Raw genomic sequence first — 18935 nt, forward strand, 5'->3', positions numbered from 1 at the left:
ATAAAAAAAAAAATAAATGAACAGAAAACATTTAATATTGGCTTCAAATGTAAAGTACAACTTGTTTGGTCTAACTGTGTATGTATTTCTCTTAAACTTTTATTTAGCATAAAAAAAAAAACCCTGTTAATTTACAAATGCAAATTAAAAAGCAATAAAACTATTTGGCAGAATAATTGGGATAATGGAGATAAATAGTCAGTGGTGGCCTGTTCTTAAGTGCAGGTGTAGGAGAGGCTCAACATTTACACCAGCAGATTAGAACAATTCATATTTAATAACAAATAGTCATCGTTAAAATGCCCTTAACAAAAATGAGAATTACACCAAGGAGTACTAAAAGCCCCTTTGAAGAAACAATCACTCTTCTCTGATGCTTGCTTTTCAGTGGAAGGAAAAACAGTTAACAGACCTTTAATGAATGGGTTGCCAGATTGGGCTAGTTTGAGATACTTCACAGCTGCCAAGATTTTTTAATCAAAAGATTAAGAATTTATTACATCCCCCTCAAAAAAAAAAAAGCTAATTATAAGTTTATACAGTATTCTATATTTCTAATGAGAAAACATGTTGATAAAAAGATTGGGAAAGTTGGATTTTAGAGTAATGTCTGTACATCAGAAATATACAGGTAACTGTATGATTTTTTTGAGTGTGTGTGTGTTTTGTATGTGTTTTTTTTTTGTTTTTTTTTTTAGAAGTCATCTCTAATATGTCTCAAAACCTTATGCTAGATCGTATACTGAATATGTTGTTGACTCTTAACTTCTTATTATTAAAAATTCACTAGCTAGTACCCTTTAGCATAAGGTAACCTCATGACTTCATTTAATTAGAAACAATGTCATTATTACCAACAAAACCTACTGTTACAAGCTACTGGTGATTTTCATGATTATAGTTTTACTTAGAGGCAAAAAACCCTTAAGACAAACAAACAAACAAACAAACAAAAAAAAACTTCATTCTAACGACCCTACTGGTGGATTAAGCTGTGGAAAACATAAAAATACATGCACTAACAAACATTTATTCAGCTATCCTTGTGAGGACCACATTTATTGACAATAATTAATGAAACTATGTAAAGCAATGCTGCACCGAAATCGAATCCTCGGCTTAAATTCAGCAACCAAATGAAAACCTGCAGCTTCGTTAAAAATAAAGAAATCTCCAGTTTTCCTAATGAGAACCAGTCAATTGTCCCCACAAGCTCTAAAAATGCCAGATATTGCTTACTCTGTGGAGACATTTAATCCCAACAAGGATATAAACACAGAGACACGCACAGTAACACTCGAGTTCAAGACGAGAAAAGAAAAATTACAGGGTTCCAAAAGGAGCACAGCGTCGGATGCTTCTGCTGAGACTCTGGCATCAGAAGCATGCAATCTGCGTTTTGCAATTCCAATTGAATCGTACCCCTCGAACAGAAACCTGACTACTGAAAAGAAAAGAACGAAACCTGTCCACAATTTGCTGCACTGAAGTACTGTAGTTGTGAAGCTTGTGTGTAAAACATGTATGAATGATGCTTGAATGATGAATAAAACGATTGCAGGTATTCAATTAATAATTCGTTCAAAAATCCACAATGATCAAATCCTAGTTATTCAGTTAAAGAATGAAACTGTTCTATTATTTACTCAGGTTAATAATGACACAAAATTTGCTTTTATATTGCACACACTAAATCATCCATCGAAATCCCCATTCTTTCTATTAACATTAATCACAGTAATAAATTAGCTCTTTAAATGCTGTATGCAACATGAACATGACGATAGTCTAAATCCATTAAGAAAAGATAACGGCTTCATGAAATTCTTGATTCTGATTGGTCCAAACATGTGGATTCATTTTCTATTATAGTAGCAGCATGGCTCAGAAGGAAGTTTCAGCTGCAGCATGAAAGAGAATTTAATACCCAAAGTTCTCGCTTTAATGCCTATTGTTTGTTTGTTTTTTTGCTCACAGGAAGTCATATGGTAGGCGATATTACATGTTTCAAAAACCTTGAATCATTCATGTTAAGATTTATTTACTTATTTATTTAGGAGACTCTCAGAACACGTTTTACGGAAATCAAACCAAATGTGAGCGCTTTGTAATGATCATAGCGCATTTCCCTGGTGTGGGAAAGTCTGGAGAGCGGCAGTCTGTAGATGCTTTCTGAGGTCTTTGTTGTGCATTTGGTCCCACAGTTTTGAAGAGTTGTTTAAAACGTAACTTGTCTTGCGAACGATTAAATGGAACAGTTAAAAAACACGATATGTCGCCAATGAATAAAAATAAAATGGCGGTTTGAAGCTGCACTATATGAGGAATAACAAACCGATTCCTTTATAGGACGGTTATATGGTCCTATATTTCATGTTAGACAACTTCCGCCTGGATTTTTGGGTGTAAAGCTCATAAATTAATGTTGCACAATTAATACAAACAAATTGTAAAATGAAAACTCAGTTGTATTCTGATAAAAAAAAAAAAAAATCAAAATGTGCGGTTAGTAAATCTTTTCCAATATTGTCCCAGAATTTCAAACAGCTTATTTTTTTATTGGAACAAAACCTCATATTTCTATCTGTTTACACTGCAGCAAATGATGAATGCAGTGGAAAAAAAATCTGTGAAACAAGTTTGTTCCTGTTTTCACCGCAGTTATAAAACATTGCTTGACTTCTCTTGAAGTTCATAAAACAAACAAAAAATGCAGCTTGTTTCTGAAAACACGTTTTTTGCCGTTTTCGTGTTTTTCCGTAAATCTTCTACGTAGGGCAGTTTGCTGCTGTGGTGTGATTGATGGGCAGGAATTGAAGAATAACAATTTCCGATCTCGATCGATCGGTTTCCTCGTTCATTTATTACCAGGTTTGTTTATTACACTGCCCGACGTGTGCTGCTTTTCAACCACCGACTAGCTGATTTAAATGAGGTGGCAATCGTAAGTGCTGGACACGCTATCAGCAAGACATGTGCCATGAGCATGACTATAGTGAAAGAACATTGATGATATCACTAATGCGTGCACTAAATATAGCTCGTCCAGGCTAAATGTCACGTGTCTGTATTTTCCTGCATGACTGGGTTCAACAGTCTTTCTCTCTCTCTATATTCAAACATCAATGACTTGGCAGTTTAAATGTCCTCACATATACTATATGGACAAAAGTATTGGGACACCTGACTTTTCCAGCCATATGCAGTTCATCCACCAAACTCTTACCACAAATTTGGAGGCACACACACAGAATATATAAACATCTTTGGCTGTGGAAGCATTACATTTTCCCTTCACTTGAACTAGAAACCCCAAACCTGTTTTAGCATGACAATGCCCCTGTACACAAAACCAGCTCCATTATGGTTTTCATGGGTTAGAGTGGAAGATCTTGATTGGCCTGCTAAAAAGCTCTGACCTCAACTCTACTGAACACCTTTGGGATGAACTGGAACACTAACTGCACCCCAGACCTCCTTACCTCACCTACATCAGTGCCTGATTTTACCAACACCCTTATAGCTGAATAAGCACACTCCAAAAGCTAGTGGAACATCTTCCCAGAAGAATAGAGGCCATAATATTATACAGCAAATACAATATTATACAAGATTAACAGCAAATGTGGAATAGGATGTTACAAATCTTATCCCTGGGTGTCCACAAACTTATCCATATAGTGTAGTTTTATTTTCATACTGAGATTCTTCACAAATACTGCAAAATAACCAAACACACCAGTTTTCAAAGATGCTTTAAAACCCCCATAGATAATCCATAACTTTACCTACACTGTGTATATGTTCGTCATTAACCACAGAAAGGTGACATTAATAACAACACTATATTTATAAACAGGGTTTCTGCAGGTTTCACCAAGTCAAATTGAAGACTTAAGACCTTTTTAAGACCATTTAAAGACTAAGAATGAAATTATGACCTACATCACACACAGAAAACCCTTTTTTTCAAGCCAAGTATCACTAAACTTGCACTTCCCCATTGCTGAAAAAGTTAAATCCGTTTTACGCATGTGGTACAATTCAAGAGAGCTTCGCTCCAATAACAGAAAGCTGTTGCATGTTGGTCTCATTTGTAGTCGTAATACAGCGAATTATATTTGAACTTGCGAAAGAAAGAAAGAACTACAACACCATGGAAACTAACAAACAAAAACATTAAAGTGCTGCGGGAGCATTTCAATGAGTCAAGTAAAGAAGTTTTTATTGTAATTTTGAAACCACATATAGCTGACGCAGTACACAGCGAAATGAGACCATGTTCCTCCTGTACCCTGGTGCTTCATTTAACAACATAAATCTACATAACAGAAAACACAGAGCTAAGGAATAGTAAGTGTCCTCGCCACATAAATTCATAATGTGCAACCTGAAGCAAACAGTGCAAGCACAACACAAGACAGTTTAGAACAAATACACAAAACAGCGCCTCCAGTAAACCTACTGTATATTATACAGTACCGTGTGCAGAGAGGACTGAGTACAGGAGTGTACTTGTAAGTAAACAAAATGTAAACAAAAGGGTTTGTGCAAAACAGCAACAGCAGCAGTCGAGAGAATGTGCAAAAACAGCATGTAAACAGTTTGTATTAGAGGTAGCGTTACATGGACATCGCAAAATTAAGACCTGTTTAAAATAATTTTAAACCTACAACAGTGAATTTGGCTGAATTTAAGGACTAAAATTTAGATCCTGCAGAAACCCTGTATGAACCTCACTTCCTTTTATGGCATGTGGCAGACGCTTTTATTCAGACTGTTTTACAATGATCTCACTCTCACCTCTGAGCAGTTCAAGATTATTAAGGGTCTTGCTCAAGGGCCCCACAGTGGCACTTAAGTAGTGGTGGGATTTGAACTCACAATCTTCTGATCAGAAGTCCAACATCTTAACCGCTGAGCTACTCCGTCCCCTTAGCCATTATTTCTGAAATTTACTGATATTTTGCTTGATTCTTTTTTTTTTAAAGCTACGTACAAATGTAGTGTTTACATAGGATTCCTATTTACTTGGAATTTACAAAAAGCCTAGTTACCTAGTAAAGTGTGTTTATTTCGAGATCTATTTCATACATTGTGTTAAATGTTTATGAAATCAGCATTTATTTATTTCAAATCAAAGCAAATCAGATTTTATTGGTCACATACACATTCATACAGAGTACGACATGCAGTGAGATACTTTTTACGACTGTCCAACATATAAATAGAAATATAAAAATTCAAAATTCAAAAATTAAGTATAAAAAATATAACATTAAGTATAAAAATAGGGATAAAATAAACAGTATACTATACTGAAGGCTACACACACACGCACACACACACACACACACACACACACACACACACTATACTATAAGCACACACACTATAAAATAAATATATAAGATTAAGGCAGAAAGGGGTTGGATTTGTATATAACAGATATTGACAGAGGTCCAGATTTAACGTCTCCCAGTGTGATTGTCGCTAAAGAGTCCATTTGCTGATATTAAAGGGAAACTGTACTGTGCCAGTGATTGTTTATTTCGAGATTTATTCTATACATTGTGTTAAACGTTTAGGAAATCAGCCGTTATTTATTTAAGTCATGAAAGGCTAAATTTGTGCTTTTAGTCGTAACGTATCGGTACTTACGGCATGAGGCTGAGTTTTCCGCCCGACTTGACTCCTTCTCGTTTCTGGACGTAGTTCGCTGGAATGGTTCCCTCTCGTCCCACTGTGTTTTTGGCTTTGTACCAGTTTGGGTCCTGTTATTAAACAAAAAGTGCTGTTTCTGTGAGACTGAAGGAGAGACAGGAGTAGCAGCAGGTCGTACAGGAGAAGACACTGGGAATCCAGTAGTGTCGGGAGCATTAATATGATGTCACACAGAACAACACTTACCTTGGTGACTCCTATAATGGTGAGAACGTCTCCTTTACACAGGGGCAGGTCCTGGTCAGTCGTGCCGGGGAAGTTGTACCTTGCTACGCACTCTGTGCCCGGAGGCCAAATCGTCTAATGAGGGGGGAGATGATGCAATGCTGCTTATTCAGTGGACACACAACAGATCTCACACACAAACACAGAGACACATATTGCACTCTCTCTCACATGCTGCACACACACCACACACTGTCTCTCACATTAGACACATTTGTTCATTTGTGCGTGCACATTCACTATTCCTGTGCATGTGCCCCCTCTCACACACGCCCATTCCCTTTCTCACACACGCCCTCTCTCACCCACGCCCTCTCTCACCCACGCCTATTCCCACTCTCACACATGCCCATTCCCTCTCTCACACATGCCCATTCCCTCTCTCACACACGCCCTCTCTCACCCATGCTCATTCCCTCAGTCACACATGCCCATTCCCTCTCTCACACACGCCAAATCCCCCTCTCACACTCGCCCAATCACCCTCTCACACACGCCTATTCCCTTTCTCACACATGCCCAATCCCCCTCGCACACACGCCCATTCCCTCTCGCACACACGCCCATTCCCTCTGGCACACACGCCCATTCCCTCTGGCACACACGCCCATTCCCTCTGGCACACACGCCCATTCCCACACGCCCATTCTGTCTCTCACACACGCCCATGTGTTTCGACAAAAACAGCAGAAAACGCATAGTATTAAAATAAGATAAAGATAAAGTCAAGTAAGAAAGAAATATTATAATAAAAAAAATCAACCCCCAAACAGCAAAAAAGGGTTTTACATGTTATATTATATAATATACAAATATCATGTAAATAAAGTACAAATATAATTTAAAAAATTTTAATCAAACCCCCCCAACAAGTCTAATTACGTGTAAAGATGTCCAATTTCAATCTTTTCTTTATGCAGTTACAAGATCAGATTTGACTTGTGCATTGTTCCGCCTAAATCCAATCCACCATTCTGTATCGATATCGAACAAATACTGAATCTTCACTTATAGAGGTACAGTATGAATAAAAATAGTCAGTTTCAGTTTCTAAACTGGCTGCAAAATTTGTAAATAATTGCAGTTTCAGTATTAAACAAACAAAAAAAAATTATTATTATTATGCTTATTATTTATCACTAAACCTCTAATTATTTATCACTAAATCACTAATTTATCACTATATCACTAATGTAATTGAATGCTAGGCTAATTGAAGGCTAATTATCTTTTAGCAATATATATGCTAAGGGATCAGACCGTTCCATTCCAGGTAGCTTTTATTGTTCACTCTCACCTGTACAGCAGACATGGTGAAGTGGGTGGAAGGAAAAACGGAAACAGGGGGAGAGGGAAGGAGAAAATCCTCTCAGTGTCCCAGCAGGTTAAGAAACACCATCAGCACTGAACCAACATCCACCATCAAGTGCGTCCAGAACCTACAAACAGAACGATTAGATTTATTAAAAAATAAATAAATAAATAAATAAATAAATGTAGAAACAATATATAATACTATTAGAACAGGAAAAATGTTTGATTCAGGAATGAGAAGACCTGTGAAATGTCACCCTAGCAGCATGACTTCTTTATTCACCCCCTCATTGCACTGTGGGAGGTGGTGGAGACGCTTTAATGTGCATTCAAAAATGCGTCAAAAGTGACACGCTAGGTTCGTTTGAAGTCCCTCAAATCCCTCCCAGAATCGAACAGAACAAAGCGACCAATCGCTCAGAAGGGAGTGAACTTATAAGTACGAGCAGCTTAATAACAGGAAGCGCAAACACTTTCGAAGAGGAAGTGTCGGCTGCAGATTTTCCGATGCCTCAGACAGGAACTGGGGTTTGTAACAGCACAGCAGAGCAGAGCTGAGAGAGCGACATCGTGTTTCTAAACACGGCTGAAACGCGAGGGAAGATCGGCACCTTCTCAAACCACACTCCAATATCATCAGGGGCACCACGTCAGATTACCATATATGGGCAACAAGAATGCTGAAATATTGTACCACGTAATCGCGGCACTAAGAAAGCTTGAACATTGTGATATGGCACATCACCGCTGAAAATGGTTTTCCGATTTCAGCCAGCACTTCCTGTTCATAGTTCATGTCATGTAGCCCTGACTATACTTCCTGTTTTCACTGCAATAAGGCCTGCTTTCTGGAAGTTACTTACTGATTCTCGGTGGTCCCAATTAGGCAAGAAAATGAAGTACGTAGATTTTTTTTCGGCACAGACTTGTACACAAACACACACACAGAAAATCACAGAAACACAGATTGACCCCAAAAGACATACATAAAGAGAGACACCGAAACAGAAAGACATTTGTAGACACAGAGATACGCAAAAAATAAAAGAACAGGCACAGTGAGACATACACACAAAGGCACAGACACACACACAAAGGCACAGAGACACACGCGCGCGCACACAAAGGCACAGAGACACACGCGCGCACACACAAAGGCACAGAGACACACGCGCGCACACACAAAGGCACAGAGACACACGCGCGCACACACAAAGGCACAGAGACACACGCGCGCACAGAGACACACACGCGCACACACACACACACACACACACAAAGGCACAGAGACACACACACACAAAGGCACAGAGACACACACACACAAAGGCACAGAGACACACACACACACAAAGGCACAGAGACACACACACACAAAGGCACAGAGACACACACACACAAAGGCACAGAGACACACACACACAAAGGCACAGAGACACACACACACAAAGGCACACACACACACACAGGCACAGAGACACACAAACTGGTTGTTCAGTGGTTAAGGCCCCGGGTTACTGATCAGAAGGTCGGGGGTTCAAGCCCCGGTATCGCCAAGCTGCCAGTCTTGGGCCCTTGAGCAAGGCCCTTAACCCTCTGTGCTTCAGGGGCGCTGTATCGCTGTACCCTGCACTCTGGCCCCAGCTTCTGAACAAGCTGGGATATGCGAAGAAAAAGTTTCACTGTGCTGTAATGTGTATGTGACAGAAAAAGGCAATTCTATTTTATTTTATAAATAAACACACACCTGATATTTCATATCCATTCCACAAACATAAAACACAGCGCAAAGCCATAATCAGAAATTTTGTGTATCTGCAAGTTTTACAGTATGGGCAAACTTCCTGTGTTGGTCAGAGCGATGTTTCGTGCAGTTAGTGCTCGATCGACATTATAGGATGGGTGTGGGCTCCAGACGCCAACCACAGCTCCTGTACACAGCAGCCTTTACAGTTAGGGCACATAAGCCACTTCCCTTTAAAAAAACACACTTTTCCTCTGCTGTTCCGATGGCCTAATTTTACATTGCCTGCACCGGAACAGCATGAATCATTAAAAAATAGGACACGTGGTGAGGCCTACACAAGTACACAACATTTTACAGGAAAAAAAACCCACTTTGGGAACCTGATATGATGTGCCTATTAAAATCTATTCAACAATCTGGGTCTGGTAAAACCAACGCATCGTTAGCAGCGTGATTGACTGAGGACAGGATGCGTGCAATTCCGCGGATTCGTCAGCTGCTTTTCATGACAGAACTCTCTCAGCTCCAATTCCTTCTTCACCATCTGCGACACTTCAGTGTAAAAAACGCTTTTACATTGAACTCGATGTTCAACTGATACTCGAGCTTCGAAGACAAGAAGCTGTACTTTTGTTATTCCTGTGAGAAGTTCACGGTCGCCACTACAACTCCCAGCACAGTCGGGTTTCCAGGTTGAAAAACCTGAAGCTTGTTTTCTTACTCACTCACCGCTTTCCTGCGATGTTTACCGTCATATTAAAGGCTCTGGGTTACTGATCGGAAGGTCGGGGGTTCAAGCCCGTCACTCTTGGGCCCTTAAACAAGGCATTTAACACTCAGTGTATCCTCTGACCCCAGATTCCCATCGCTGGGGCATATGTGAAGAAAGAATTTCATTGTGCTGTAATATACACGTGACAAATATCACCTTTTTTTCCTTTTTTTTTTTTTTAAAAGAAACCCGATGTAGTCTTACATTTATACTGGATTCCAAACTCCAGAGGGCATTCCATTTCAGCATGGCTAGTTATAGATCTACAAGATGACGAGCACGATGGTGAAGATCTAATCTGAAGAAACAGACTCGAGTACACCAATGAGAGACTAAAGCGATGCTGTATCGCTCTATTCAGGTAGTGGTGAAATAAGAGCTTAAATCTCAGCAGAAAAGCATTGTGAGTAAGAAAGAAAGAAAAAAAAAAAAAGAGTTAACTAGAGTAAATAGACTCAAAATTTTGAAACTTTAAATGTCGATTCGAAGCTAACGCCGCTAAAGACCTCACATGGTTATAAATACTGATATGGGAGGCTTTCAACTGTTTTTTTTTTTTTTTCCGAAACTGTTAAACGCCCATCAGTATCTGAAAGATTTTTTAACCCAAAAAAAGAACGAGCGAGCGAGCGAGCGAGCGAGAGAGAGAGAGAGAGAAGATAATCACTGTGCAGAGAAGGGGAAAACGTGATGCAATCGCATGAAAACACCTTGAAAAAAGAAAGAAATAAAGTATACCACAACAAATAGCAGGATGCTGCCGCTTTGCAAAACGGCACAAACTGTAAGTTGGGTGAAAATCAAATCTTTTAATTTGTTTTTTATATGTTCGAGCACAAGCAAGACAAATGTAAAGTATCATTTTTCTCAGAAGAGTACGGGGTGTGCCCAGACTTGTACCCCATAAAAATGATGTCATTACTCGAGGAATGCGTGTTCAGGGCCCGATCTAGTACAAGAGAACTTTTCATTTCTGGTCTTCTCAAGAAAGTGTGCTGCGCGCGCACGCACGCACGCACGCACACACACACACACACACACACACACAGCAACTGGAAGCCTGCATGCTCCTGAACAAGACTTCATCTGGATGAAAAAAATATATTCATGGAAAATTCCAGAAGAGCCAAAGCTTTCCTTCTCATTCACAAGTGCTTCTGAGTGTCCCATGTGCTCAGATGAACCTGGTGCATAAAATGTCTGGACCAAAAGAGAAGCTTCGAAGATGATTTCTTGTGACAGGTCTTCGTGGCATTGTACGTTTGCATGCTTCTCATACTGGGTGCGATATGCATCAGCATACACTGATCATTAGACTTTGTAAAACAAGTTTGATCAAAGGACAGTGTAGAAGGAAAACGAAGACAATAAAGTCAATAAAGAAAATACGCCGATAATAAAGCAGACAAACTTTAGTCGCACACACCACCCACCAAAAAACCTCAGAGATCTCGAGCTTGATTTGACTTGATGCCGTTTTTAACCAGAAAAGGAAAGGGCGAGAGTGCCTTTAGGTGACATGAGGAACCAGGAAGTAAGAGTGCAGACATGACGTGCAACCAGATAAGCACTTCAGGACGGTAAAGTCCACACCCGTACCCGTATGCGCTTTCAGCAAAGTCCTTTGTGTCATTTAAAAAACACACAGAGCCACCAGAGCATGAAATGTATATTATATCTATATATTGATACACACACACACACACACACACACACACACACACACACACACACACACACACACACACACACACACACACACACACATTTTGGAGTGTGCTTGTGGAAATTTGTGCTCATTCATATAAAAGGGTGATAGTAAAGTCAGGTACTGATGTAGGTGAGGTGAAGAATCCTGGATTGAGGTCAGAGCTCTATAGTAGATCGCTCAAGATCTATCTATCTAGTAGTTCAAGTGAAAGGAAAATGTAATGCTCCCATCTTCAGAGACATCCTATACAATTGAGCGCCTTATACTTTGGTTTAAAAGTTCGAGAAAAAAAATAAATAATAAAATCTTCAATGCATATGGCTGGACAAGTTAGGTGTCCTAATACTTTTGAGTGTATGTATGTCAGCTTTCCTATCACTCAAGTATTGACTTACTCAGGAAAAATGCTTTTTATCCCCATCCAGATTCGAGAAGTCACTTTTTTAGAGCAGGAACTATAGCTTGATTAGATTTCATTTGTTTATTCACCTCACAGTATATAATCTGTGTTATCACATGATCTGCTGAACTGCATTTATTTGCAGCAAACATTGTTACAACTACAGACATATGAGACTCGGTGTGCTTGATAATCAATAACAAATATACACGGATCAGGCATAACATTATGACATTATAACATGATGAATGGTGAAGTGAATAACACTGATTATCTCCTATAAAAGCACCTGTTAGTGTATAGGATTTATTAAGCAGCAAATGATCATTTTGTCCTCAAACTTCGATGTGTTAGAAGCAGGAAAAGTGGGCGAGCGTAAGGATTTTGAGTGAGTTCGACAAATTGTGATGTTTAGATGACTGGGACAGAGCATCTCCAAAACTGCAGCGCTTGTGGGATGTTCCTGGTCTGCAGTTGTCAGTGTTTATAAAAAACGCTCCAAGGAAGGAACAGTCGACAGGGTCATAGGCGGACAAGCGGATGCATGTGAGAAGCGACAGCCGATCTGTGTGGTCCGATCTAACAGACGAGCTCTTGAAGGTCACATTGCTGAAGAAGTGAATGCTGTTGATCCTCAATGGGTCAGAACTGTTTTGGCAGCAAAAGGGGGACCAACAGAATAGTAGGCAGGTGGTCATTATGGTATGCCTGATCAGTGTAATTCCTAGTTCTAATGTACTAGCGAGTCAGCCACAATATTCAGTATTAAAGTATATTTACTTTTGCGCCTCTGTGGGATGAATGAGAACACTGCCTGGCTCCTGTCATGCATATTATTACCAGTGTACTTCATTTTCTTTATTTTAGCTGCATCTCTTACTGAAATCAGGCTCAAATTGCTGAGTGCTTTTAGAAAGCAATCACAGAAAACCTACACGACAAAAGCATTTCCTGTCTGTCTCTTTACACTGCAGCTATAATTGAGAGCGAACAGTGGCAGGCAGTAACAAAGTAATTGTATACCTGTACTATTGTATATTTGTAAACCCTAGACACAGGACCAACTTGCTCTATAAAACGACATAGAATAGCACAAGATAATACGAATAAACCACCACGTAATTTACTAGGACACTTCATTAAAAGCACGTGTGCAAACATTTGGTGCAAACTACACCAGACAGCATGATGGTAAACAGAGTGACATTAGATATTTAGTGCAAATAGTGCAAATGAGTTTGTCCATATAATAACAAAATACTTAACATGCAAATATTGGTTGTTTAGCAGCAATTTTGCAAACAGTCTAGATGGATTTGTTCTTTTGAGTGTGAGTGTGTGTGAGTGTGTGTGTGTTAGTCCTGTTTAGTATTGAGTATTAGGTTCACATGGCTTATGGAAATACTGCAAATACTTTTGCTTAGGATGAACTGAAATGCTTAGGAAGAACTGTTACTTTTACTGGGGTTATATTTTAGAAGAGGATTTGTACTTTTACTCCACTCCTAATGGGTAATGCAATTTCTTACACTTTGCCACTTGAAGGAGTATTACAGTGGTATGTGTGTGCAATAACCAAGGACACGAACAGACTTGTTTCCTGCAGGAAAAAAAAGCACAAATCACTTGTAAAAGCCACTGATGTATTTTGTGTAAAATCATACGGCTTTACGATGATGTGTATATTGATGAGGGTGAGTCAAATAAAAACCTTTTATTTCCCCAGTGAATAGGTGTCGCAAATGTTTACAATCACCTCCATTTAGCATCCCAGCAATCGTTTTACAACAAAGATTTAAAGCATAATTTAGTACAGTCGTCCCTTGATTTATCGCGGTTCGAATCTCACGGTCCCACTTCTTCGTGATTTTCAATTCGGCACGCAACTGTTTTGATACGAGAACGGTCCCCATTTATCGTGAATAAATCGAAACGTATAGCGAATTGTTTTTATGGAGTTTTATGTTGAAATAAGGTCATTTATTCATAAAAATATAACTATTAATGATGAAGTAAAAGTATACCTAAAATACCGTACATCAGGGCAGAGCTGAAGACATCTCACAAGGATTTAGCCAATAAAAATAAATGTAGTGACGTGTAGTGATCATTAACTCAGACCCTTTTTTGACGTCATAGGACGCTTCAACCGATAAACAAGCAGATAAACTATGTATAGGCTACGCTACAGTAATATACAGTAGTGTTTATGGCTTAAACAAAAAAAATTAAATTTTCATGGTGGCGTCTATTTATTTATCGCGGAAATTAAATTTTTTCGAGGCCGATTTTGGCAGTAACTACCGCGATAAACGAGGGACGACTGTAATCATAAAGCCACGGAATAAGAAGTTGTTAAAAACTGCAGCATTGGCTGCATTACATGGCACTCGCTTCCCACAATTACCAGCAGAAACTTTTGTGCAATTCTTTAAAAAGACTTGCTAATACAACTATTTAAAATCGTCTACATTTCAGACAGCTCTGGAAAATGAGACACAGGAATGGACCAATCAGAAACCTGGGTTCATTGGTCCAAGCTTTTGAACAAATTACTTTTTTTGTTTATTATTATTATTATTATTATTATTATTATTATTACATTTAATTTTAAAAACAAAAAAAAAAATTACATTAAAATTAAAAAAGCAGTTCTTTGAAAAATACTGCTAAAGAATTTGTATCTAATTTGGCAGCTCAATTGTTTTTAGGTATTAAGATATTATGTATACGTTATACATTTTTTTTTGCAATGAGGCAAGAATAATTAAATATTTTTAGATTTTTCATATTCTTTCTTTTAACGCACAGACAAATTGAATGAACAAACACAGCTTAAAAATAAATCTTGCAATTTTACTAAAACACATGCGCATACACTCACCCCTCCATCACATTTCCTAAACACACACATTCGTTAGATCAAAAAAATTTACATAAAAAAAAAAGTTTGCTTCATTTACAACATTGTATGATATTCTCTCACTGTATATTTTCAGCAAAATTGTCCCGATTGTATTCACTGATAGTGAGGTACTTTCCCAGCTATAATTTGTAGCTACGTATGTTTGCACTTGTTTGACGCACGCCAACGTTGTAACTGCAAGGCATGTTTCCAGATCTCGTGCTCTGCTGCACTCTGACTTACATGGTATGGTGGAGGATGCAAAGATTAATACTAGGAGGATTCATTAGCGTGCACGAATGAGTGAACACCATACAGAGGTGTCAAAATGCTGAGGAAACCGAGGAAAAAAATCTTTTTTAATGACGAGCCAGACTTCAACAGTACCTTTTTACATACCAAACCAACACTGAATCTCAGAATGACTTGCTGAAGATAAGATCCTTGTTTGTTTCCCTTGTAAATTTACTTCCCCAGCTAACTAGCTTCCAGTGTTAACCTAGACTGCCAATTACAGAAACGTGGGATTGTGCAGCACTTAATGGCTTTTATGTCTTGACTAATGCATTTATTATTTCTTACAATACAAAATTTAGACTGCTGTAGTTGGTCGGTTGTTGTTGGGGGGGGGGGGGGGGGTTGTTGCGGTACAAATACTGTGCAAACTTTTTTTTATCTTTTAAATACTGCACAATGGAGAACCCAGTGCACAGAATGCACTTCAGATTGTTGTTTTGAGCAAATGATCTCTTCAATCAATCAAAAAACCTCAACAGTAACAGCATTAAGCCTTAAGTTTAGAAGAATACACCAGGCGGGGCAGATGTTCCAGCCGTCCTCAGCCTGAGAATCATGAGCTCGGAGACTCGCGGTTCAATTTGTTGAAACTCTACAGAAGCAGAATTGGGTTTTGCTTCAGAAACCGCGTTCAGGATTCGGAGGCAGGTGCTCGGACAGAAAGGCGAGGGATTAGAAGTATTTACTCGCAGCCGTGTGCACGGCAGGATAGAACCAGCGAGGTCTCGGAACGTTCCGGGAAAACTTGCCATTTGTATGCAAAGCAGTGGGATTAAACGGCAAACAGCGAGGCTGTAGATTCAGACGTGCAGACATCACATGGCAGGCTGTCCATATTTCATTTGAATAACAACAACAACAACAACAACATAATCGCCTATCCTTATCATATATACGCCATATAACCGCGTTTTTTTTCATAGTATCGTTAGTCAGAAAAGCTGAATTCCGTATATTTTTTAGCCTTTGAGAAGAATGAGAGGATTGCTTTCTCTAAAAGAGGAAATGAAAAGTTTTCTGTACATTTCTTCGACCTTTAAAACTACTGAGGAAACAAAACTTAAAGGAAAGATAGAGAGGATATTTTAAAACATGGTTGACAACATCTACGAGTGTGTACAAGTAACACTGTGTAATTAAAAATCGCCTCATGCCTTCTGTCCTGTAGAACCAGTATTACTTACATTTTGAAATCTGTGCATCAATAAAATGAGATACTCATACAATTTTATATTTTGTATGATATTTAAATATTCAAAGGAAAATTTCTTTTAAATATTTTGCTATATTTCTGGATTATTTGCGTGTTGTTTGGTGAGCGTAAATAGGCCTGAACAAGAAAAACATCATTTACCTCGCATTGATTTTAAACAGATTTCCTCGCATAATTTTGAAAAAAAAAAAAAAAAAGAGATCAAAAGTATGTGTTCCTGAAGTCTGAATCGGTCATTTCTAAATAATATTCATTTCGAAAATTATTTTTGTCTGTGTGCATATTAAAATATGAGAACATTCAAATATTATTCATGAATGAAAACAAGTAAAACGAACATTTTTGAAGATGAACCAGTTCAGACATTTGACCTTACGGTGACCTCGGTTTAAATGAAATCCAAAATTTGGTAGTTTCATCTGGTAACAAATTGTCTGCACTGATTCTTGGGATATGGAATTGAAATTGAACTACATTTCAGAAAAATAAACATAACTGTGATTAGTGTCCTAGAGGGAATTAAACAGAAGATTTTTATTAATAAAAAAATGCATATGGATTAAATTTGGGTCAAGAAATAAAAAAAAAAAATCAAACTAAAATGACTAAATAACTGTGGATTTAAAAAAATAAAAAAAAATTAAGTGAATGCTAAAGAAGGTATATACATTCATATATGCAAAATGTATTATGGTTTTATTTGGAAATGTAAAATGTCTTAATATTATGCAAAGAATGTACATTTGGTATGAGGCTGGGGCATTATATGTATATTTATATCGATTATTTCATGAGGAATCACTTTTCTAAGATATTCTTATACATTTATATGTATAAGAATATGATGCAACGCTGTTTTGAGCAGATTTTCTCCTATTAACTGAACCCCCCCACCACAAATACTTTTCTATTTAATACAACAAAAATTAACATTTATTAAACTAGTCTCTACTGCTTGCAGTTTGTGAGCAAAGCTACAAATCATATTGCTTTGAGAAATGTGGCCAGATAAATAAATAAATAAATCACGAGTTTAGGATACTGTGTGTATAATGTTTTTGTGATATTCTTCTGCATGTGTTATATTATTGCAGCACTACTACTATACCTTAGTTCAATAAGTGCAGTATTAAAGATTTGCATTTGATTTATACCAAATCTTTTATAAAAACACACACATTTCGAATAACACACAACTGAAGTGACGCTGAACGTGCAGGGCCGAGTTGGGTTTTGTGCAGCAGAAATAGAAGCTGGAAGCAAGACGTGCAGTTTGAGCCCACAGCATGTCCCTCACCTCGGTAATTATTCCCATCCAACCTCTCCGTTTCTCTGCTGCACTCTCTCAGAACAGGGGTCTCGCTCTGATCACGATGCCTTCGGGCTAAAATTAGCTCGTCCAGCCCCGTTTGATGATTAAGATCTGGACCACGCTAACGCTATAAGTCGCCCAGCAAGTAGAGGGCTGGCGAAAAAGGAGCAAAAAGGTCAAATGAAGAGGATTCCAGGAACTAAAAAAAAAAGGATCTAAGATGGGTTTGTAATAACATGTATGAAAGTAATGTGGGTTTGAGTTGTCTGTCTGTGTGTGTGTGTGTGTGTGTGTGTGTGTGTGTGTGTGTGTGTGTGTGTGTGTGTGTGTGTGTGTGTGACAGAAAAGTTGGCCACCCTTACTCCACCCTGAACAGCTACAGATGTTTGTCTTTCTGGGACGTGAGCTCTAAAACAGCAAAACAGCTGCAAACAGCTGAGCAAGAACACTACCACTGATATTGACTGATCTCGGCCTGTGATTTAATGCACCCAGAGTATACCATTAACCCGCACACGTCAAACTTCTTATACAGAAACGTAAACCGCAAATAAGATGTGATTAGATGTCAGATGTCAAGAAGATGCTTTTTCCATTTATTTGACAGCAACGCAGTTTCCTTTGACGATTAGTCACATTGCTAACTAATACAGCAGTTATGTACAAACTCCTGACTGCTGAAAAAATGATGGCTTTTTGATACCGTGAGTAATTTTGTTTGAGCGCCACTTATCTTAAAGACAACAATCGCTGCCCTAATAAAGTATTTATGATCATCATTATCTTTTAATGAAGAATTTAATGAGGCTGACAATAATTCACAGTAAACAAACAGCGACCCAACTGATCATTCATGGAAGGTTCCGGAGCGACAGGCTATACATATTAGCGATTTCCAGCATCATAACTGAGGAAATCTCTTTTGGAAAATTTGTTCATCGCCCGAATACAGATCTATAGACTTGCCTAAACTCTGTCTTATTGAAACGTTTATATTCTCTAGAGTTTTTTAGCAGTCCAGTTGCTGTGTGCTTGATGATTTTGCGTCATATACTATATGAGCTGTAGACATGAAGTTGTAATTAGCGTGGCCCGTCTCCCACTCTGCAGATGTGCTCCTGAAAGCCAACACTGTTGCGTTCGTTTCGCTGACGCAAACCTGGAAATCAGCTCTAGGACTAGGCTGTTGCTGTCGCTCCCGTGTGCGTCTTAATTAAGTGTGCGTGGCACATCACAGGATCGACGACAGCTTGTTTACAGCCGCGCCGGCACTCGGCCTTCTGAGTGCTTCTTTCTCTGCGGAAGCGTCGTACTT

At 38.6% G+C, this 18935-nt stretch overlaps 1 protein-coding gene across 4 annotated transcripts in view; it reads right to left on the bottom strand.

Annotated features, from left to right (window-relative positions):
* Positions 1-18935, bottom strand: part of csk (C-terminal Src kinase) — a 41947-nt gene that overhangs the window by 18160 nt on the left and 4852 nt on the right. For 3 of the 4 annotated variants that reach the window (XM_083560890.1, XM_083560889.1, XM_083560892.1), the window contains 3 exons: positions 7247-7388; positions 5911-6024; positions 5662-5774 (listed from right to left, as the gene is read on the bottom strand). In XM_083560890.1, coding sequence (XP_083417016.1) covers positions 5662-5774; positions 5911-6024; positions 7247-7261 — 242 coding nt within the window. In that variant the 5' untranslated portion in view covers positions 7262-7388. Of the gene's footprint in view, positions 1-5661; positions 5775-5910; positions 6025-7246; positions 7389-7506; positions 8022-18935 lie in introns of those variants that run through there. The other variant, XM_083560891.1, reaches the window with a different exon arrangement.

Source organism: Silurus aristotelis (genome assembly GCF_946808225.1).
Source record: "Silurus aristotelis genome assembly, chromosome: 14".
NCBI lineage: Eukaryota > Metazoa > Chordata > Actinopteri > Siluriformes > Siluridae > Silurus > Silurus aristotelis.